The 19,871-nt window shown below is 37.2% G+C and overlaps 1 protein-coding gene across 1 annotated transcript in view; it reads left to right on the top strand.

The window, feature by feature from the left end:
* Nucleotides 1–19,871, top strand: part of snta1 (syntrophin, alpha 1) — a 31,335-nt gene that overhangs the window by 8,279 nt on the left and 3,185 nt on the right. Inside the window, exons 2-6 of the mRNA XM_027147320.2 lie at nucleotides 2,218–2,403; nucleotides 15,311–15,494; nucleotides 15,690–15,879; nucleotides 15,957–16,078; nucleotides 18,898–19,094. Coding sequence (XP_027003121.1) covers nucleotides 2,218–2,403; nucleotides 15,311–15,494; nucleotides 15,690–15,879; nucleotides 15,957–16,078; nucleotides 18,898–19,094 — 879 coding nt within the window. The remainder of the gene's footprint in view (nucleotides 1–2,217; nucleotides 2,404–15,310; nucleotides 15,495–15,689; nucleotides 15,880–15,956; nucleotides 16,079–18,897; nucleotides 19,095–19,871) is intronic.

Raw genomic sequence — 19,871 nt, 5'->3', positions numbered from 1 at the left:
TGTTTATATAGCTAGCTGACATTATTATGTGCTACCAAAAGCCTTAAAGCTATTGAAAGCCTATTTGCTTCTCACACTTACTTTCACAAGATGTCCGATTTACAGGTCAAAGGGAGATCTTCAGGGACTCTTCCTTCATACAGATCTTCTCTGTTTGCAAAGAATATCTAACTACATCATGATAAAAAGTATAAGCAGTGTTCTTTTCCACTGAAAGTGAGTTAACTGTATTTGCCTTTTAGTTACTTAAGTAATGTTTATTTTCAGACAAATCACATGTCAGTATTCATCTGTCAATATATATTGTCAATTCAGGAATTTAAAAAGAAGAAAAGCTGCAGCAAAATCAAAACATTTTGACCAAAACAATCACAAAAAACGTAAAATCCTGGGAGGAATGATATATGTCATTACTTGCCACCTCAATACATTGATCCTTAAAGTTAATGCCATAAAAAGAATGTGAACACCTAACACCTCAGTTCCTCTTTTTTACAATTTTGAGGTATAATAAAATCAAATAAGTCTTCACAATCTTTTGTGGTTTTCTACATTGACAGATCATATAAAGGATTTGGCTTACAGTTTATATATCATCTGTCAGTGTAGAAAACCACACAAAACAATGAGAAACTAAGACTTATTTGATATCATTATTACTCAGTATATACAGTATATTGGCAAATATCTAATTTCGCCCTTAATTCAAACAATATCAGTTTGCTTATGGGACAAAAGAGGCGGAAGTTGGCACGGTTGTTTCTCTCGTGCATAGCAGAGCAGAGCAGGTAGTTAGATATGAAGCTCATGGGACAACGAATGGTCACGTTTATATTCATGGGAGTGCAGCGGAATTGGAGTGGTGCATTTACTGCATTCGTTCGATTGTTCCACTTCAGTGCAACATCCTGGTCAGAGTAGCTGTGATATAAATTACTTTTTCATTTGTACTTTGGAAAGCTGAACTAACAAAGTATTGTGGCAATGTACAAACAAAAGTAATAATAATCTCTGCTAATAGTTGTATAATGTGCTCATCATTCAGCTTTTAGGCTTACATTTTTAAAAATGACAATAAAAGTCATGGGCCTCGTAACACAACTCATTTAATCCTTATAGATATATCGAGCAATATGTTCACATTATAGTTATGTTTTTTAAATTAAATGGTGGAAGCTGTCATGACTACATCAATTAATTATGAGAAAGAGCTGAATGTGTTGTAAGTGAAGTCTCGTAAAGTGAAGTGTGATGTAATAATGGAATCAATCTCTGAGCAGACATTGTTGGAGTCTGAGACATACTAAGACATACTCTAGGGGTGTAAACATCACGCTTCTACACGATACGTTACAATTTCAATTTATAAGGCAGCATGTTGATAGTTGATGAAACTACAGAATCCTCTACGACATACTCGATTTAGTAACTACAGATAAATAGGTGAGTCATTTCTACCAATACTTCAAAAAAAGAAGATGTAAAGATGAACTATTTAAAAAAAACGTCATGGGCAGTTCATTTTATTAGCCTGTTAAATTATTGACACATTGGTTTAATAAATAAAATATAAATTTTTATATACGATTTCATCCATCCATCCATTTTCTGTAATGGTTTTCCTACACACTATTATCACAGGGCACAATTACACACACTCCTACACAATGCACAATTTAGAGATGCCAATCAGCTTACAGTGCATGTCTTTGGACTGCTGGAGGAAACCTGAGAATCTGGAGGAAACCCCTGAAGCATGTGGAGAACATGCAAACTATACACAAACAGGCTGGAGGCAGAAATCAGTGTCCCAAGTCTGGATGTGTGAGGCCTATGCGCTAACCACTTAACCAATGTGTCCTCCCTCAATGGCTTATTATGCCCGTAATACACTCGACTACAGCATGTCTATCATAACAAGGTTTTAAAGGTTTTATAGAATCTTGGAGCTGAGTTAATGTATATTATGTGAAATTAGATATATAATTATTGGTACATATATTTGACAATCTTTATTTACTAATTTAATGAACTCTAGAATTTCTCTCTACTTTTTATCTGTAATTTTTTGCTTATATTTTAATTTCTATTCCAGTTTTTGAGTATGGTTACCTTCCAGTGTAACATATCACATACTGCTGAAATCCATGCGAAATATTGTTCTGTACAAGGAAAATAAACAGGTGAGCTGACTGTGTGACTGCAATCTTTTTTCAGGAGGTAAAGAGAACAAGATGCCCATATTGATTTCTAAGATCTTCAAAGGACTCGCAGCAGACCAAACCGAGTCCCTGTATGTCGGTGACGCTATTTTATCTGTCAACGGATGTGACCTACGAGAAGCTACTCATGATGAAGCCGTGCAAGCTCTGAAAAAGACAGGGAAAGAGGTCATTTTGGAGGGTAAGAAATGATGGCTCCTGTTACTTTGCTGTTTGGAAATTTACATAGAAGAATTAGTCAATTTATTCAAAATTTGGAATTCCCATTTGTAATCTCAGGATGGTCTCCACCTCTGAGTTCAGCGAGTGAAATCATGCTCACAGTATGAACAGTAAAAAAGCAGCACTTCTTACCATTAAATGAGTTAGATTGTATATACAAATGTTTAAATAAGTCATACAGCTTTTGGCTTGTTAAATCTATGATGTTGACTATACAGATCAATGTTTACAGGCATCAAGTATATTTAAGTCCCACCACAGTTTCATTGAGTTTTTTTGTTTGTTTGTTTGTTTGTTTGTTCGTTCGTTTGTTTGTAATTATACCCAAATGATTTTGCTGCAGCTTTTTTCAAAATTGTAATTTTTTTTGTTCTTTTTTTGTTGACTGTTGAATTTGTGAAACTGCAAATAAAGACGCATGACCTGTATTGGCCCAAATATGCAGAGAAATTGCAGCAATTTTGAAAAATCGCAATCTTCTCAGAATATCATGGAATTTGCACTAAAACCTATGATAGCTAAATCGTGAAACCATGGACTGATGTACTAATTAACAATTATTTGTTTTGTTGCTAAAAAAAGACGAACAGGGGTTTAAAAATGACGTAATTATGAAGTAAGACAAATGTTTATAAATTTAAATTTTAATAAAAAAAAAAGTTAAAACAAAGTTAAATAAAGTTCAATTTATGACTAAAATTGTATCTAAACTTTACAATATACAAAAAAGGAACATTAGGATACAGGGATATGCATGAAGTCTAGCAAACAGTGAAATCAGCATGCAGTCAAGATGTTTCCTGGCTTGAGATTTAAGAAGGCTTTAGATGAAATTGCTGATCAGCAGCCCATAGCTCTGTCTCAGTTTAGAGTTGTCCAAGGTTTTTAAAGTGCAGCATCATACAGGATCTTTAAAAGTAAATAAGATGAGAGAGGCGCAATATCGAGCAGTCTGCATTTTCACTGTCAGTCTTTCTTTACAATAAATTCTAGTCTGAACTGTTTTGTCACCAGGTTTTGAACATACTTAGAAGGGCATTGTGCTTCCTGTTTCATTATCTTGTCTATAGACAGCTTGCTTTCTAAAAATATAGCCTTACATAATGAACCTAAAGGAGCACAGAGCAAAAGTAATTATATTCAGCTAGAGTTATAAAAAATGAGAAAGGTTGTATGACATTCTGCGATAAATCACAGGGCAGGAGAATGCTTTATTCTTTCATCTACATGGGGACTGAGGTTCACGTTTAATTTGAGAGTGAATTTAAGGTTCCATGTGAGAAATGTTCTGTCATTGTGGCCAAGGAATCTCAGCAGAGTACACACAAAGGAAGGTCAGGTAAATGTACCCATAAAACACTGCAGATGAAATCATAAAGCTACAGATGGTCTCTGGAGATGACCTCATCTCAGCCTCACCCTCGCACACAAATGAAAAATATAATACACTCCCACACCCTCCCACACACACAAACACACACACACACACACATGAATTCAGCCATAATATGTTTAAAACTGTATTCTTACCACCATCACTATATACAGCCATGTGGCCACGCATATGGTCATACAACAATCTGTCATTGTCTTCAGGGCAAAATAAATGAAACACTTTGGACATTGTGAGGAGTGTGAGCTGTGTAGACACTGCTGACTGCTTTCTCAGTTTAGCTTTCTATCCCGCCCCAGCAGACCATCATGTTCAGGCACTGGTTCAGTGAATAAATCAATGTGAGAAGCAAAGCACACTAGAGCTGTGGATTTGCAGCCAAGGCAGGTTGCCAGATCACAGCAACATTTGTTCTATAATAAATCATTGAGAAAGGCTTGGACTACATATGATGTGTTAATGATCGTTGTTCGATAGTGTGTCATGCGAGTTCATTTTAAGAAGTTTAGAATGGAAAGAGATGTGTTTAGAGTCTGGGGGAGAGAAATGGACGAATAGAAAGAACAAGAGAAAGAAGATTGAAGAGTTACTGGATATGATAAGTGCTGTAAAGTGCCATATCAGCATTTTAACTTCTGTAATAGGGCTCTTAGGAATGGAACAATGCAACCATCAAGGTGTGTGTGTGTGTGTGTGTGTGTGTGTGTGTGTGTGTGTGTGTGTGTGTGTGTGTGTGTGTGTGTGTGTGCGTGTGTGTGTGTGTGTGTGTGTGCGCGTGTGCATTCATTCTCTTGCTGCTCTCTCCTATTCCTACACTGATAGGGGGAACAGAGGAAAACAATTATTGTATCCCCTACTGAGAAATAGAGATAGAGAGTCCACTAATTGATTAATTAATTAGGAACAGTGTTGCGGAAAGGAGTAGTGACTTTTTAAGGGTAGTGTGTGTGTGTGTGTGTGTGTGTGTGTGTGTGTGTGTGTGTGTGTGTGTGTGTGTGTGTGTGTGTGAGAGAGAGAGAGAGAGAGAGAGAGAGAGAGAGAGAGAGAGAGAGAGAGAGAGAGAGGGGAAATAGGGTGGAAGATGTGCCAGAAGGGAGCAGGCTCAGTTGCTTACAGTAACAAGTAAACTAAAGAAACAGACAGGAACAGGCAAACACTGCCAGTTTGGTGTGTTCATGTGTGTGTGTGCGTGTGCGTGTGCGTGTGCGTGTGCGTGTGCGTGTGTGTGTGTGTGTGTGTGTGTGTGTGTGTGTGTGTGTGTGTGAATTATGGTCTTTCTCACCCTACTATGGTGAGAAAAGCTGTGAAGGATAACAGCAATTTTCACGCATCTTAAACTCCATTACTCATGAACAAATGCTCCCGTAGGCTTCTGTTTCTACTCATGTCTTACACACCAGTCCTTCTGGGCATCATATAGACGCCAGAGCCTGTTAGTTGAAATACAAGCCAGTCAAGCTCAGTTCTGCCTTCAGTGAAGTTCAAATTTCATGGGTTTGAAATTATTCTGAATTACAGAAGAATCACAGAACATTTCATATATGACGTGATATTTTGCTGTCTGTAGTGAGTCAGGAACATTATTTCAGTGATAGAGTCGGTAAATTTGTCTAATCAACCAAACATGTAGCAGCTGTGCGATGCATAAAATGCTGCAGATACAAAGCAGCAGCTTTGGAATGTGAACTAATGTAATTGCTGTGATTTTAACTGGCATGATTGTTGATGCCAGACAAGCAAGTTTAGGTATTTCTATACATGCTGATCTCCTGGGATTTTTACATACACTAGTCTAAACACACACTGCTATAAAGAAACAACGTCCAGTAATCAGCAATTCTGTAGACCCCATCAGACTGATTTTGAACTGACAGAAAGGATGTGAGCACAGATAACCCTTTTGTACAGTTGTGGTGAGTAGAAAAGCATCTCAGAATGCACATTGAGCATTGAGGTGGGTGACCTACAACAGCAGAAGATCCACTTCTATCAGCCGAGTACATAAAGCTGATGCTGCAGTGGGCACAGACTCACCAAAACTAAACAAGACTGGAAAAAACATAGCCTGGTCTGATGAATTTCAATGACAATCCATGAACACAACCTGCCCTGTCAACAGTCTAGGCTGGTGGAGGTGCTGTAATGGTGTGAGGAATAATGTCCGGGAACACATTGGGGCCTTTAATGCCAATCATTCATTGCTTGAATGCCACAGAATATTTAAGTATTGCTACTGACCATATGCAGCTCTTCCCTTCCCATCTTGTAATGGCTACTTTCAACATGATAATGCTCCAAGTCACAAAACAAAATTCATCTAAAACTGGTTTCATGAGAATTCGGTGGTTCATTGGTCATCAGTGGACTTCTCATTCATCAGATATGAATCCAACACCTTTATGTTCTGCTGTGATAAATGTGGAGATTCACATCATGAAAGTACACCTGAAAAATCTGCAGGAATTGTGTTATCATTTATATCAACATGGACCGGAATCTCAGAGCAGAATATGTGCTCTTAATATCGAATTTTTTTAGCAAACCATTTAGCATTAAATGACATACATTTAGCAGAGTTAGAGAATCAATATGTCTTATGTTAATTTGTGGATAGTTTCTGTAATGTAACCTGTTAAAGTTAGATTATATATAAAGCAGTTACTATATTAAAAAACACAAGTTGGCTAAATAAAATGTAATTATTTTTGGGTGACATGGTGGAACAGTGCGTAACGTTGCAACCTCCACAGTTCAAGATTAATCTCTCTAAAATTGGGCTTCTGTCTGTGGTGTTTCTGATATTTTCCCTGTGTGTGTGCGTAGGTTTTCTCCCACTGTCCAAAAACATGCTGGTAGGCAGATTGGTTATGCTGAATTGCCTCTAGGTGTGAATGAGTATGAGTATGAGTGTCAGTGTGTGTGTGTGTGTGTGTGTGTGTGTGTGTGTGTGTGTGTGTGTGTGTGTGTGTGTGTGTGTGTGTGTACTGTATGTTGCACTGCAATGGACCATTCAAGTATTCAAGTATTCCTATTTCAGTATTCCTGTTTTCGTGGCAGGATCTGGATCAACAAACCCCAAAATTATTCTAACATTGATTATTAAGACAGTTACCTAGGAGAGAAATTTAAACACATTTAAACCTTAAAAATCAAAAGCATTGGCAAAGAAGTGTGCTGCTTGCCATCTGTGTTGTTGCGAGTAGAGAGCTTCTGAGGAAAGAGAAATATAATAGTGATATTCTGTGAAAATGAAGAAATAAAAAAGTTTCTGCAATTACAACAGGACCAAGGAAATGCTTAATAGTATTCCGAAATGAAAATAGTAACAATCATGAAGGGACTTGCATTTTCCTTCATGATAATATAATATTAGAAGAAAAAATTCTATTTGGCTGAGCTAAGACATGTCATTTGTTTTCAATTTAACATCAATGTGTGGAGGCTTATGTAGCACCCTGAGAAAAGCCAATCAATCCAAAATGCAATAATTTTTCTCACTCAATGAAGTATTTCACTATGCACATCGGTGTAGCCTGGTTTACAGTAGTCCTACTTTAATATTTTGAATTTCACAACACAAGACGTCCAATTTTCCCATTAGATAAGGTCATTCTGTTAAAGTTTTAGTGGAGCAGAAATAAAAGTGACATTTAACAGTAATTAACTTTGGCTAAGCTAAATAAACCTATGTGGGATCATTAAGTCAGTATTAATACCATCAATAATTAAAGTAAGTATGTTAGAATATTTGAGAACATACTAAAATAGTAGGCCATAGAAAATAGCAATAACTATGCAGAGTGTTTTTGTATATAATTCAACAGATGCTTAACAACAATGTTTTGATATTTATCATAGCAGCATGGAGGCACTGATTTCCCTGTTTTATTGCTCCACTTGTCTGTATTTGTGTTATAAAAATTCCAGTTCTAGCAATAGTTCATTACATTGAAAACGTTATTACACTTACTACTAGCTGTTAGTCAGGCTGTGTGTTGGCATGGCAACACTCACCGCTTTATTCAGCTGCGGCTTCTTTGGAAACAGTTTTCATTGATGGAGCAAAATTAAGCAAAGTATTTGTTGACATTTTGTCTGTAATGTCAGTTGCTCATCATTCATTTCTTGTTTTTGAATTTTTGTACTAAATATCATCACAGATGACAGATCACAGCCATGCTAATACTAATTCCTAAATACTTCCTTTAACCTATAAAGTTTGCATAGACTGACAGATAGACAAACAGACAGATTGAGAACTCCTGCATTATAACCATGAACCACCAACAAATGTAGAAAATATAGACAGCTAATATGTCCATGATGTATTAAATGCACTTTTATTACATTTACTATTAGCAGGGCTGCCAACTTTTGAGTTCAGCTTAGAGTGAGATTTTGGGGGGTGGGGCTTTGGTAATGGGTAGGGGCTTATGAAGGGGCGTGGCTTTCTGTGGAAAAAAATACAAGCACAAAATCCTTGCATTAACAGAAGTGTATTAAGTATATATTGATTGTCAAAGTATTTGGTATCTGTACAGGATTTCTTGGGAGATTTACATTACATTTAATTTTCACAAACATTTTACAGAAATAGGATTAACATGTGATTAACATGTTCACAGATTAACATGTGCTCTATTGTAAGTGCTGGTGGCTGATTTTGCAGCCTTAATCATTGATTGGAATGTCGTTGACTTGACATTCTGTTCTTAGAAAACAATAATTAACATTAACTACTAGGCGTGTCCAGATATTTGTCATCTGGAAATGCTTTTGTACTGTTTTTTATGATAAAGTTCTGTAAAATAACTGGTCAGTGCTGCAAAACAAACATCTCTGCTAATGCTAACTTAATTCTATATAAACTATATAACAAACTATGCCTATTAGTTTCTAGCCTAAACTGGACTTAAGTAAAGTTGGCCATTCACATATTCACAGATTTGAGTTTCCCTAGTCAATAACTCCTGAGCTAAACGCTGTTACTACACAAATAACACCTCTTTTCAATCATTGTAATGTGGAGAGGCAGCTACAACCCAATTTTCCTCAAAATCAGCTTTCTTCCGTGGTGTACAAAATACATAAGTCTCTATGTGCAGACGACTGAGAAACTCACTGCCTTGTAACTCACTGACCTGTCTGCTTTCACAATTCACACGGTGCAGATGGGAGGGAGAACGGCTGACTACACAGTTTATGGGAATAAATTGTGTATTTCCCTCACAATTGTCACAAAAAACACTACACTGTCTGTCTGGTCTCGCTGCGTGTTGCTTTGCGAGATCATAAGGAATGATTTTTTATCCTCACCGCTGCATGAGTCTGCGTGAGAATATGGGGGTGTGGCGTGAGAGCGTGAGATTTGGGTCAATTGCATGAGTCTCACGCTGAATGCGTGAGAGTTGGCAGCCTTGACTATTAGGGAGTCACAGTGTAGTCCACAGCGCAGTGAAGATCTATACAGCAGCAAATAATTTTATGCTCTGCTTAATGAATCGTCAGTCTAATGGTCCACTAGTGACTACTAATTCTTTACAAATTAACCATGTGTTTTCTTGCCTGGATGAGAAAGGAAGCAGATAGTAGAATGAATAATAATTAATTATTATTAACAATGCCCAGGAAAGCCATGAAACTCTATATGAGTGCTGATTGGTTCCCTTGATGCCAGTGCCACAGCTTATGTGCTACCATTCCCTATTCAGGTAATCCTTTATTATCCTAACCTTCTCACCAGACACAGCTTTTGTGTATGCTAAGATCTGAGCGAATGATACTCTTCCTCCTCCCCAACACCACCGTATGGATCTGTTATGGTGCTTCCACAACAACAGCACGGTTCTCTTAACTCCACATCTGAGCATGTCCAAACGAGCAAGTCTTCATACTCTCTCAGCAGCAGCAGCACCTCCGAAGCAGCCCAAACCTACCAACAGTCCATGTTAAATCCATTCTAAGAGCCATCATGACTGAAATCTTTGGGGAAAAAAGCTTTTTTTTCCAGTTCTCAAATTATCAAGGAGAAATATATGACCACAAAATACCACTTACTAGTTTACTAGATCATTGTCTCTATGAAGGTGTATCTTATGGCATTTATTACATAACACACCAGTCTTCCTTTTCCCTGAATAGGATTTCTGGATTAGGATTGTTATATTAAATCTGACTTGTGCTAATGCGGCATGTTGGTCCTCCCATATTTAATGCTAACAGACAGAGATGTGAGTAGATTTTATAGTAAGTTCATTACTTCTTTGAAAATACTGATTGGTATCCAAGTCAGGACTTGAATTTTCTCACTTAACTGAAGTTTCACACTTAACTAAATTAACACCATTACCCATTATGCCCTTTTGTGCTCTGTCTTCAAAAAGTGCTAGCTTGTACCTATGATAAATGATCCAAAGTGTCGGTTTCCAAAAGCATGGTTCTCTCTGGCAGTGGGCCACTCATTTAATGAGCTCATGTGAGACTTTGCCGATAAGGGAATGTTACGTAAATTGAGTTATGCTCGTTATTCTGATAATTTCTTCTTCTGATCTCTGGAGGCTGCAGCACACTGAGCCACATAATTCTCATCTTCCCAGAAGCTATAGCTTCAGTTTAAATGTAAAATTATATGCGGACACACTTACACACAAACTCTGATTAAAATAAGTAAAAATGTTAAAATTGTTGTATGTTGTATATGAGATTAAAACTGTTCTTCAGAACCCATCATCGGTGTAAATGAGAAACAGTGCATAATTCGTTCCCTTGTCAGCAGTGATGTTGTTGTTGTGTGTGTTTGTGTGTGTATGTGATATTTGTTTGTTCTTATTGGTTCATTTTTGCGGGGGCATTTTGTGGGACATTCCTGGCCTAACAGAGCTTTTACAGAGCCAAGCATGCTTTGGGAGTCATAGAGTAGCCAATCAGGCACATTCCAGCTGCTCCCACGGCAACCGAGGAGCCGAAAAACACTGGCATAGGATGCCTTTGACTTTGACTTGGCAACCCAGTCTTATGTTTGCCCAATGAGGCAGCAAGATAAACAACTCCAATGGAAAGATTGACCAATAAGAAGAATCTGAAGAATCGCTGTTGTTAAACAAATTCCCACATATCACTGTTTACTTTTTTTGTGTTCACAAGATTCATGAAAGCCTTAAACCTTGAGGTGAATGTTTAAAGAGGCCTCTCTCATTCTCTAGCTCTCACTACTGTAGTAATTCAGTTAAAAAAAGAGGCTCAGTGGTTTACTTTAGTCTATGCTATTATTAGTTAAATCAGTCCCAGTGTTAAAGGGGAATTCCACAGACTTTATTTCCTGCATAGTTCACTCACTGCATAATCCAACATAATCTGCTCACTCAAGTAAACAAAGTCATTTAGGTTGTTTTGATAAAAATCAGATATGAAAAACATAATGAGGCAAAACGGCTAACAGCAACAAAGATAGGTGCCTAGGGCTGTATTACAGAAACATTTTAACTATGTAATCCTATCTCATCTGATTAGTTGTATACCTCCTCTCCAAAAAAATCAGAAAACATTGAATAAGTTTGTTAACCTGCCAAAATCTCTGCTAAACAGAATTGTCTTTTAACTTCTTAATTTAGAAAAAGGCATTTATAGTATACTAATATATATGATAGTTTAATTATTATGATAGGTGTTGTTGACAAATGTCCCATGTGTTACAGAACATACCGTAACACACAACATCACGAAGACCAAAACAGGACAAAGTTCTGGAAAAGCATGGTTATACAATTATTGAATGTTTATTATTGAAACTTTACATCACATGGAGCACCCTTAAATCTGCTAATTTATAATTAAATAATTATAATGTGGCAAAACTATATCCACCAAAAGTAAGTGTTAAGGATAGAATGGTAACTCTGAAGGTATCTTTGTCTCTGAATATGTTAACCAGCTACAGGAAAGTCATTACTGAAAAAACCCTACAACTCATCAAACAAAAAAGCTTCTCTGGCCCAATGAGACAAATATTTCCACATTTTTGGCTTGGGAACAACATGGAAGGTTTAGACAGAAAATCAAATCCAAACAAATCAACATCCCAAGTGAAACATGGTGGTGGTAACATCGTGTTGAGGAGATTATTTTTATCAGCAGAAACTGGGAAACTGGTCAGTGTCAGCAGGCAAGAATGATGGATCAAATACAAGGGTATATTAGAATAAAAGCTTCTCCAGTCACTAAGAGGCTACTGTAGTGGCACTTCACCTTCCAACAGGACAGTAACCCTAATCATCTTTCCAAAGCTATATTGAGGTGATTCACAACCAAGAACCTGAAAGTAGTCAAAGATCCAAATGCCAGTCTGTGTCAATATGTGAAAATTGCTTCACCAAAGGTCTCCATCTAATTAGACAGAGTTATAACAAGAAGAATAGGTAAGAATATCAGAATCCATATCCTATGTACAAAGTTTAAAGAGACTAATTGAGCTCTAAACATTACCAAGTGTTGTCTGAGGGTGCAAATATTTATGCATTCAACAAATGTCTGCTGTTCTTAATTAAAGTTTGGGTCACAAAACAATATTGCCCAAATGTATTACAACAATGAATTATAAAATGCAGAGTGGTTTAAGGGGAGTAAATATTTTTGCAAGAAGCACATTATTATATTTAACATGATATAAGATGTTACTTTAATTTTACTTTATACTTTTCTAACAATAATTAATATGAGGCTAAATGAACACCTTATCTTAAGTATTAGTGCATGTGTTTTCACTTTCAGTTTGTTGGTGTTCAGCATTGAAATTCTTTGTCATGTCACTGTGGTGGTCAGTGTCTCATATAAAAGTTACACTCAGGACTTTTTTTTTTACACCTAGCCTACAATATAAAAATTCAATATTTTATTTTTCACACTAATGTTTATGCCTTCAAAGTAAATGGTGGTCAAACCCATTTCTTTGGGCATTTCTTTGCGATTATTCGTAAGTAGAAAAATCTGTTTAAGGTTATCCAAGCAGAGGTAGAAACAGCTCAGCCTGAAAGCCAACAGTGCCCTGATTAATTTTATATCAAACTTGCAGCAATAAAACCAAAAAAATAATTTGTCTACATTGATTAAATAATAACACCAGTGTACTGGTAAAAAATGTTTAACATTTAGCATCTAACACACCATTTCAAGCTCAAATTTAAGCTACAGCTTTGTTTGTGAATTATTTCTTTGTGATGAATTCTGGCAGTTCAGCTTCTACATGCTAAATTATTGACATGGTGTTACAAAGCCCAGGTGAAACCCATGCAAAGCAACATGCAGGGACTTGCAGTAACAAAGTAGTACCACCATCTTAGTGTTATCAATTTTACACATAGGTCTGAGAGGACACGTGGAAGTTTGGATAACAAAATGGATGCCTTTGCATTGTAGACCTTCTGAACTCCTGTTGTATCACAAGTATCACACAAGAAATGACAGTACTTTTCATCAAGCATATTATAAATGAAAAAAAACTGTAAGTCTAAGTTTGTTCATTGATATTTTGGTTTTGTTTCGTTTCCCTGACTTTACCATGAGCTTTGATTTATGTGCTTTTCCTCACTCTCACTGAGCAGGATAGAGTGTGTTCTCCATCTTGTGGCATTGCCTGGTCTTTTTTAATTTCACAAAAGGTCATTTAATATCACGTCCTAAGAGGCTTTTGTATAGACAAAATCCCTGCTTCTAAAAATACACCCCCAAATACTCTATACCTCTTTACCCGTGTTTGTGACCATCAGAAATTTTTTGTTGGATATGATTACTGTTTACTAAGAGATTAACACTGTGCCAAAAATTCCATTACAGGCATATTTTTGGGAGATTCTGCCTGTATGTGAAGTGGCAGTTTTAAGTGTGTGTGTATGTGTGTATGTCTGTATGTGTGTGTGTGTGTGTGTGTGTGTGTGTGTGTGTGTGTGTGTGTGTGTGTGTGTGTGTGTGTGTGTGTGTGTGTGTGAAAGGGCATGTGGAGGATTAATTTTTTGCAAGAGTGTGTGTGTTGTGTGCAATTACAACACAGTTGTGCGTGACCGGTTGGTGTATGCTGACACGGTGAGATGTGTGTGCCACTTCGGGGCTAAACTTTTCAAGTGCCGAGGAAACCCAGCTACACAAAAACACACACACCCAGAGACCTCAACCTTAACACTGACTGAAACCTGATATTCTGTGGCCCTTAGTGGCGCCTGCTATTTATATTCAGTCACTCTATGTGTGTATGTGTGTGGGTGTGGGTGTGTGTGTGGGGGTGTGTGTGGGTGGGGGGGTGGTGTGGGGTTGTCAGAGAGAATGATGGAGGCTTTTATTTATTTCAGAGATCAGGGGAACGAACTATAGGGTTGGGGTACTGAATGTCCTGTGGACTGACCTAGTAAAGTTTGCTTATGTAAAATACATGGTGCACAAAGCGTTTATGTAGCTATGTGTAATTACTGTGCTAGTGATATTATGTGAAGTGTGTTTGATAAACTATAGAACTATATATTGTGTCATGAATGCTGGATATGCTGTTGCCACCTGGAAGCTAATTTATTCCGATGAAAGCAAGTCTCTTGTTTTCTTATTTGCAAATGCTCATTCATTTCATCCATTTATAGTTATAATATTTTGGGCAACATCCATAAATCAAGTTGATTCCTATAGTTATCACTATCATATGTTATAGCAGCTACAAACAGTCATTCCCTTACCGAACTCTCTCTTTGTTTGTCTTGTGAAGTTAGTAAAACAAAAAGCTCACCATATTAATTTAGGGAGAAACTGCAAATCTCTTCATTTTGAAGACTCTTCTTTGTCTGAAAACTTTACATCTAACTTACAAAGCTTTGCCAGTTGTGACTCCTTCTAAGAATTGTGTATGATTATATATGTGACTAATCTGAATTTCAGAATTCCTTTTGACAATATCAACAATTACACTTTTAAAAATCTGTTCATGTCGAGCTTCTCCCATATAAGTCATTGAAAATTGATCCACGGATTGGATCCCATTGAATCCCATGACACAGATATACACTGGACAATTGTAGATACAAACACAAATCTCCATGCAGATGTTTCGTTTTAGTGGCATGAGAACTGATTTTTTTTGTCAAGTGGAATGCTAGCTGTGCCACTTTCTGCTAAACATTATTTCTATGGCAACCTGTAGTAGGAACGCTCACAGCACACTTCATGGTACAGCAAATTGGTGACCTGTGCTGGGAATAGTCTACCACTCAAATAACATCCGGTCAGCAATAACAAGAGATGAACAACAGTCAGCATCTATTTACCCACAAATAGTGTTATTTAAGAAATATTTGCTTTATTGAAAATGCTTTTAAAGTCATGGTCCATTATTTAAATAATGACTGGCTTGCTGTGCCCTTTTTGCTTAAGTCAAAAAGATATCTCTCTCTCTCTCTCTCTCTCTCTCTCTCTCTCTCTCTCTCTCTCTCTCTCTCTGTAGTAAAGTACATAAAAGAGATGTCTGCGTTTTTTAAGAACGCGTCTTCGGGTGCTCCTCCTCTTCTGGACTCTCCTCCCCCCACCCCACAGAAGCAGGCCGACCCAGTCATGAAGGAGACCAGAACCATCCCGCTGAAAATGTGCCACGTTACACGCAAGCAATGTCCTCCAGACACAGAGGACAGGTAAACTCATGCAGGCCCACACATAAACAGAGACGGGGCATTTTTACTGTAATTTCTTTCCTTCAACCTGCAGTTGAGTGAGAGTATATGTACTAAATATTATTAATAGCAAACACTAACACTAATCCTCTCCACTTTATGTGATTATGTAACTTGTTCCTTTACCTTTATCCTCGCCTGGGTCTATGTGTGTAGATATTTTGAGGTGGTGTCAGCAGACAGGAAGCTGTCTGCGTTTTTGAGGGCAAAGGATCCTGCGATGGCCCAGTCATGGTATACTGCTATCCAAGCAAGTTGTGCTGCACTACTCTCTACAGTTAAAGACAGCCTCAGCGCCCTGCAATCGGGCATAGACATCACACATGTCGGCTGGATCATAGAGCAGGTATGTGTGTGTTTAATAATTAGAATAAATGTTATACGCAGGAAGTAAATAACCTGGTTAAGTGTTTGTGTGTGCAGGGATCCGAGAAGCCGATACTGGCAGTGCTGACAGACAGAGATCTGTTGTTGTACAGCTATTTGCCTGAGAGCAGGGAGAGTCTTAACAGCCCAGATAAGAGCCATCCACTCATTACTACCAGGTATATAAACACACACAGAAATAAAGAGCTATGCTGAAAGTATAAATCTATAAGTCTACCACACAGAACACGTCTATGGACCTGCTGTTGACATCCAGTTTTCATTAAAAAAAAAAGGGGGCACAATTTATTCACAAGTGGGAACAAGATCCTAATATATGGCCACAACCTGTTGAGGCTTGGGAACATAATCATTAAGTCATAGAAATGAACCAATTAAGCCATTATTAAAGGAAGTGAAAAAGAGATATAAAAAAAGTGGCCATGGCGGTCTGGCCAGTCTGCTGTGTGTGTGTGTGTGTGTGTGTATACAAGTAAAGCACAGAAACCACATTGTGCTTGGAAAGTTCACATGCACTATTTATTATTAAATACTGTAATGTACATGTATTAGATCATTAGATAATACATTTTTCATTATGTTTAGATCAATCAATCAAATGTGTTTAATTTGTCTAAAACAATCAAATGTAAATTGTAGAGATTTTTCTTTTGTTTCCTTTTAATTCTGAAGCAGATACTGAAACCTTGACACCTATCTAATTGTGTACTTTAAAAAACAACACACAGCTTAAACTTTTTTGAACTGATTTAAAACTCAAAAATGACTTACTCTGTGAATATTTATTAAAACAAATACTGTGGAGGCTGTGAGGTTAAATCCAAACACTATTAGACAAGCATGTGCCTAATACTCTAAAGGTAAATAATAATGTCAATCTTAATACAAGTCTGTTATATGCAAACAATTCCTTTTGCAAGAACAATTTCCACAGAGTTTTGCTGGAATTGACTCGATACTGACACTGCAGAATGGATTGGTGTCTCTAAGAAATATACAGTATCTCTAATATACAAAACAATAAATATCTCAAATCTGTTTTTTACAGTCTCTAAATAATAGAGACATGGTAGTGATGGTAAAAGCTCTCACTGTTGTGCTGTAATGTGGTCAGTTCATTGTGACCATTAGAAGATTTCAGCAGGAAGGAATTCGTGTTGGGTCTGTGGTGAACTCGGGAAAATGTGCTGACCTGTTAAGTTCCTCAGGAGCTTAATTCCTCTTAATTATAAACTGTTGTAAAACGGACATTATTTGCATTTGCATTATTTACTGTCATGCTTCAACCAAATGAGAATGAGGTTCCCTTCTGAGTCTGGTTCCTCTCAAGGTTTTTTCCTCATATCATCTCAGGGAGTTTTTCCTTGCCTCTGTCACCTCTGGATTGATCATTAAGGAAAAGAGATATGTGGATTAGGATTAGAGGATCAGAGATATATAATATATAATAAGAAATATAATAAAATAATTTTAAACTATAAACTCAGATTTTAGTTTAAAAATTAGATTTAAATCTTTCTTCTGTTTCCGTACTTATGTAAAGCTTCTTGGAGATGAAAGCTTCCTGAAATGAATTGACCATTCTGATAAAAATGCTAGAGTTCCAAGAGATTCACATCCATTTTATTCTGTTCAGAAATAAAAACGGATCAGACCTGCTATGTAGCTATCCAGATATGGTCTTTAGATGGTCTTTGTGAAAGATGCAGTTATTTTAGATCCCAGGTTAACTAGGAACTCAATTCAAATTTATTTCAAATTTATTTATATAGCGCATTTAACAGTGGACATTGTCTCAAAGCAGCTTAACAGAACATAAGAAACAATACAAAAAGATTAATAATATATAAAGAATAATATAATACAGGGGCACGGTGGCTTAGTGGTTAGCACGTTTGCCTCACACCTCCAGGGTTGGTGGTTTGATTCTCACCTCCGCCTTGTGTGTGTGGAGTTTGCATGTTCTCCCCGTGCCTCGGGGGTACTCCAGTTTCCTCCCCCGCTCCAAAGTCATGCATGGTAGGTTGACTGGCATCTCTGGAAAATTGTCCGTAGTGTGTGAGTGTGTGAGTGAATGAGAGTGTGTGTTTGCCCTGCCATGGGTTGGCACTCCGTCCAGGGTGTATCCTGCCTTGATGCTTAATGACGCCTGAGATAGGCACAGGCTCCCCATGACCCGAGAAGTTCGGATAAGCGGTAGAATATGAATGAATGAATGAATGATTGAATGAATGAATGAATAATATAATACAAAAAAATCAAGATTAATAATAGACTTGTATTTAAATATGTGTGAATTTATCCCCAATGATCAAGCCTGAGGTGAATGTAGCAAGGAAAATCTCTCTTAGATGAGAGAGGAAGAAACCTTGATAGGAACCACACATAAAGAGAACCCATCCTCATTTGGGTGACACTTGAGGGTGTGATTATAAATATATAGTCCGGCAATTGTGTATTGATGAGGAGGTTGTTGTCCTCAAAGACCACATGTCTAACTGGAGCTGGTACATCTCTAGATTGCTCAGGATCCTCACAGGGTCCGCCGCATATCAACGAGGGTCCAAAATCTAATGGAGGTCCGAAATCTATAAAGCAAATTTGGACCCAGTTCTGTCTCTCATTAAATAATAGTTTCAGTCTGTAACTTGCCATTCCTGTTTACTTTATAGTTTTATATGTAAATCAGTTTCATTTGATTGATTCAGATTTAGTGGTTTCTGTGGATCTGGTGGGTTGTTCTACAGTGAATACTGAATACAGTGGAATTAGAAGTAAAAGAAATAAAGAAATAAAGCAGGTGTATTTCATTTTATTCCCATTTAAGTATTATTCCTTAAGGAATCTGAGTGTTTGGAGACTTGTGAATAACAAGTAACTTTGTTTGATTCTGTTTACAGTCTTCAATCGTGGTGCCAGTTTTATGGAGTTGGTCTCAGGTTGATAACTTGTATATCTCTTTCTCTATCTATTTTAGGCTTGTTCATTCTGGGCCTGGAAAGAGTTCATCAGGACAGGATTCTGATTTAACGTTCGGCCTGCGTTTAGGTACTAAGCACGGTGTAGAGACCCATCTGTTCCGTGTGGACACTGCAAAAGAACTATCCACTTGGAGCCACCTCCTGGTGGAGGGCTGTCACACTGCTGCCGAGCTCATCCAGGAAGTCACTACAGGTACATCCATCCTGCTTTCAAACACCTTTACACTGAATTTAATTTTGAAATCCTTACCCACTGCATGATAACAGAAATCTCCATGCAGAGCTCATTTCAGCACATAACAGATAAGTGCTTTGGATTTAGGAGTCTAGAGGAATTTCACAGATATTCAGAGCTTTAAACTAGTAATGCATGTTGTTTATGGCTTCAAATATTCCATGAAGCGACCACAGTTCTTGACGGAGTCATTGGGGTTTAACTGCACGAACGTGTTGAGCTGCAACAAAGTCATGTCAGAATTGAGGCAAAATGGCATGATGTCGCCCTCTGTCGATTTTGCTATGTATTGCACTTTCTTGTCCTTGTCCACGTGGGAATAAATTCTATTTATATATATTAATATAAATGTTCACTCATTTCCAACAATTACAAGTGTGTTATTAATAGCTAATTGTACATTGTATTGTTGGACTAATAAGGGAATAGTAAACAAGACAACAGATACACATTATACATTCCATTGAATTGTAAAAATGTTTTTTTTTTAAATTCTCTTTATTTTAATATGTTCCATACTATATATAATGATAGATGTATATGATAATGATACAAATGTTTTCTTGAGGTCAGGCTGTATGGACATTATTGCACAGACACACAGACATACTTTTTTTTTAACAGAAAACAATCTGATACCTGAATGTGACCATGTTTCAGTGCTTCATAGTTAGAGGTTTTTAAATTTTTCTTGAATAGATAGATGCTAAAGCCTTGTCTGTCTCTCTCTCTCTC

Source organism: Tachysurus fulvidraco, chromosome 5, assembly GCF_022655615.1.
Source record: "Tachysurus fulvidraco isolate hzauxx_2018 chromosome 5, HZAU_PFXX_2.0, whole genome shotgun sequence".
In the NCBI taxonomy this organism is placed as follows: domain Eukaryota; kingdom Metazoa; phylum Chordata; class Actinopteri; order Siluriformes; family Bagridae; genus Tachysurus; species Tachysurus fulvidraco.
This window is presented reverse-complemented; position numbering and strand designations above follow the sequence as displayed.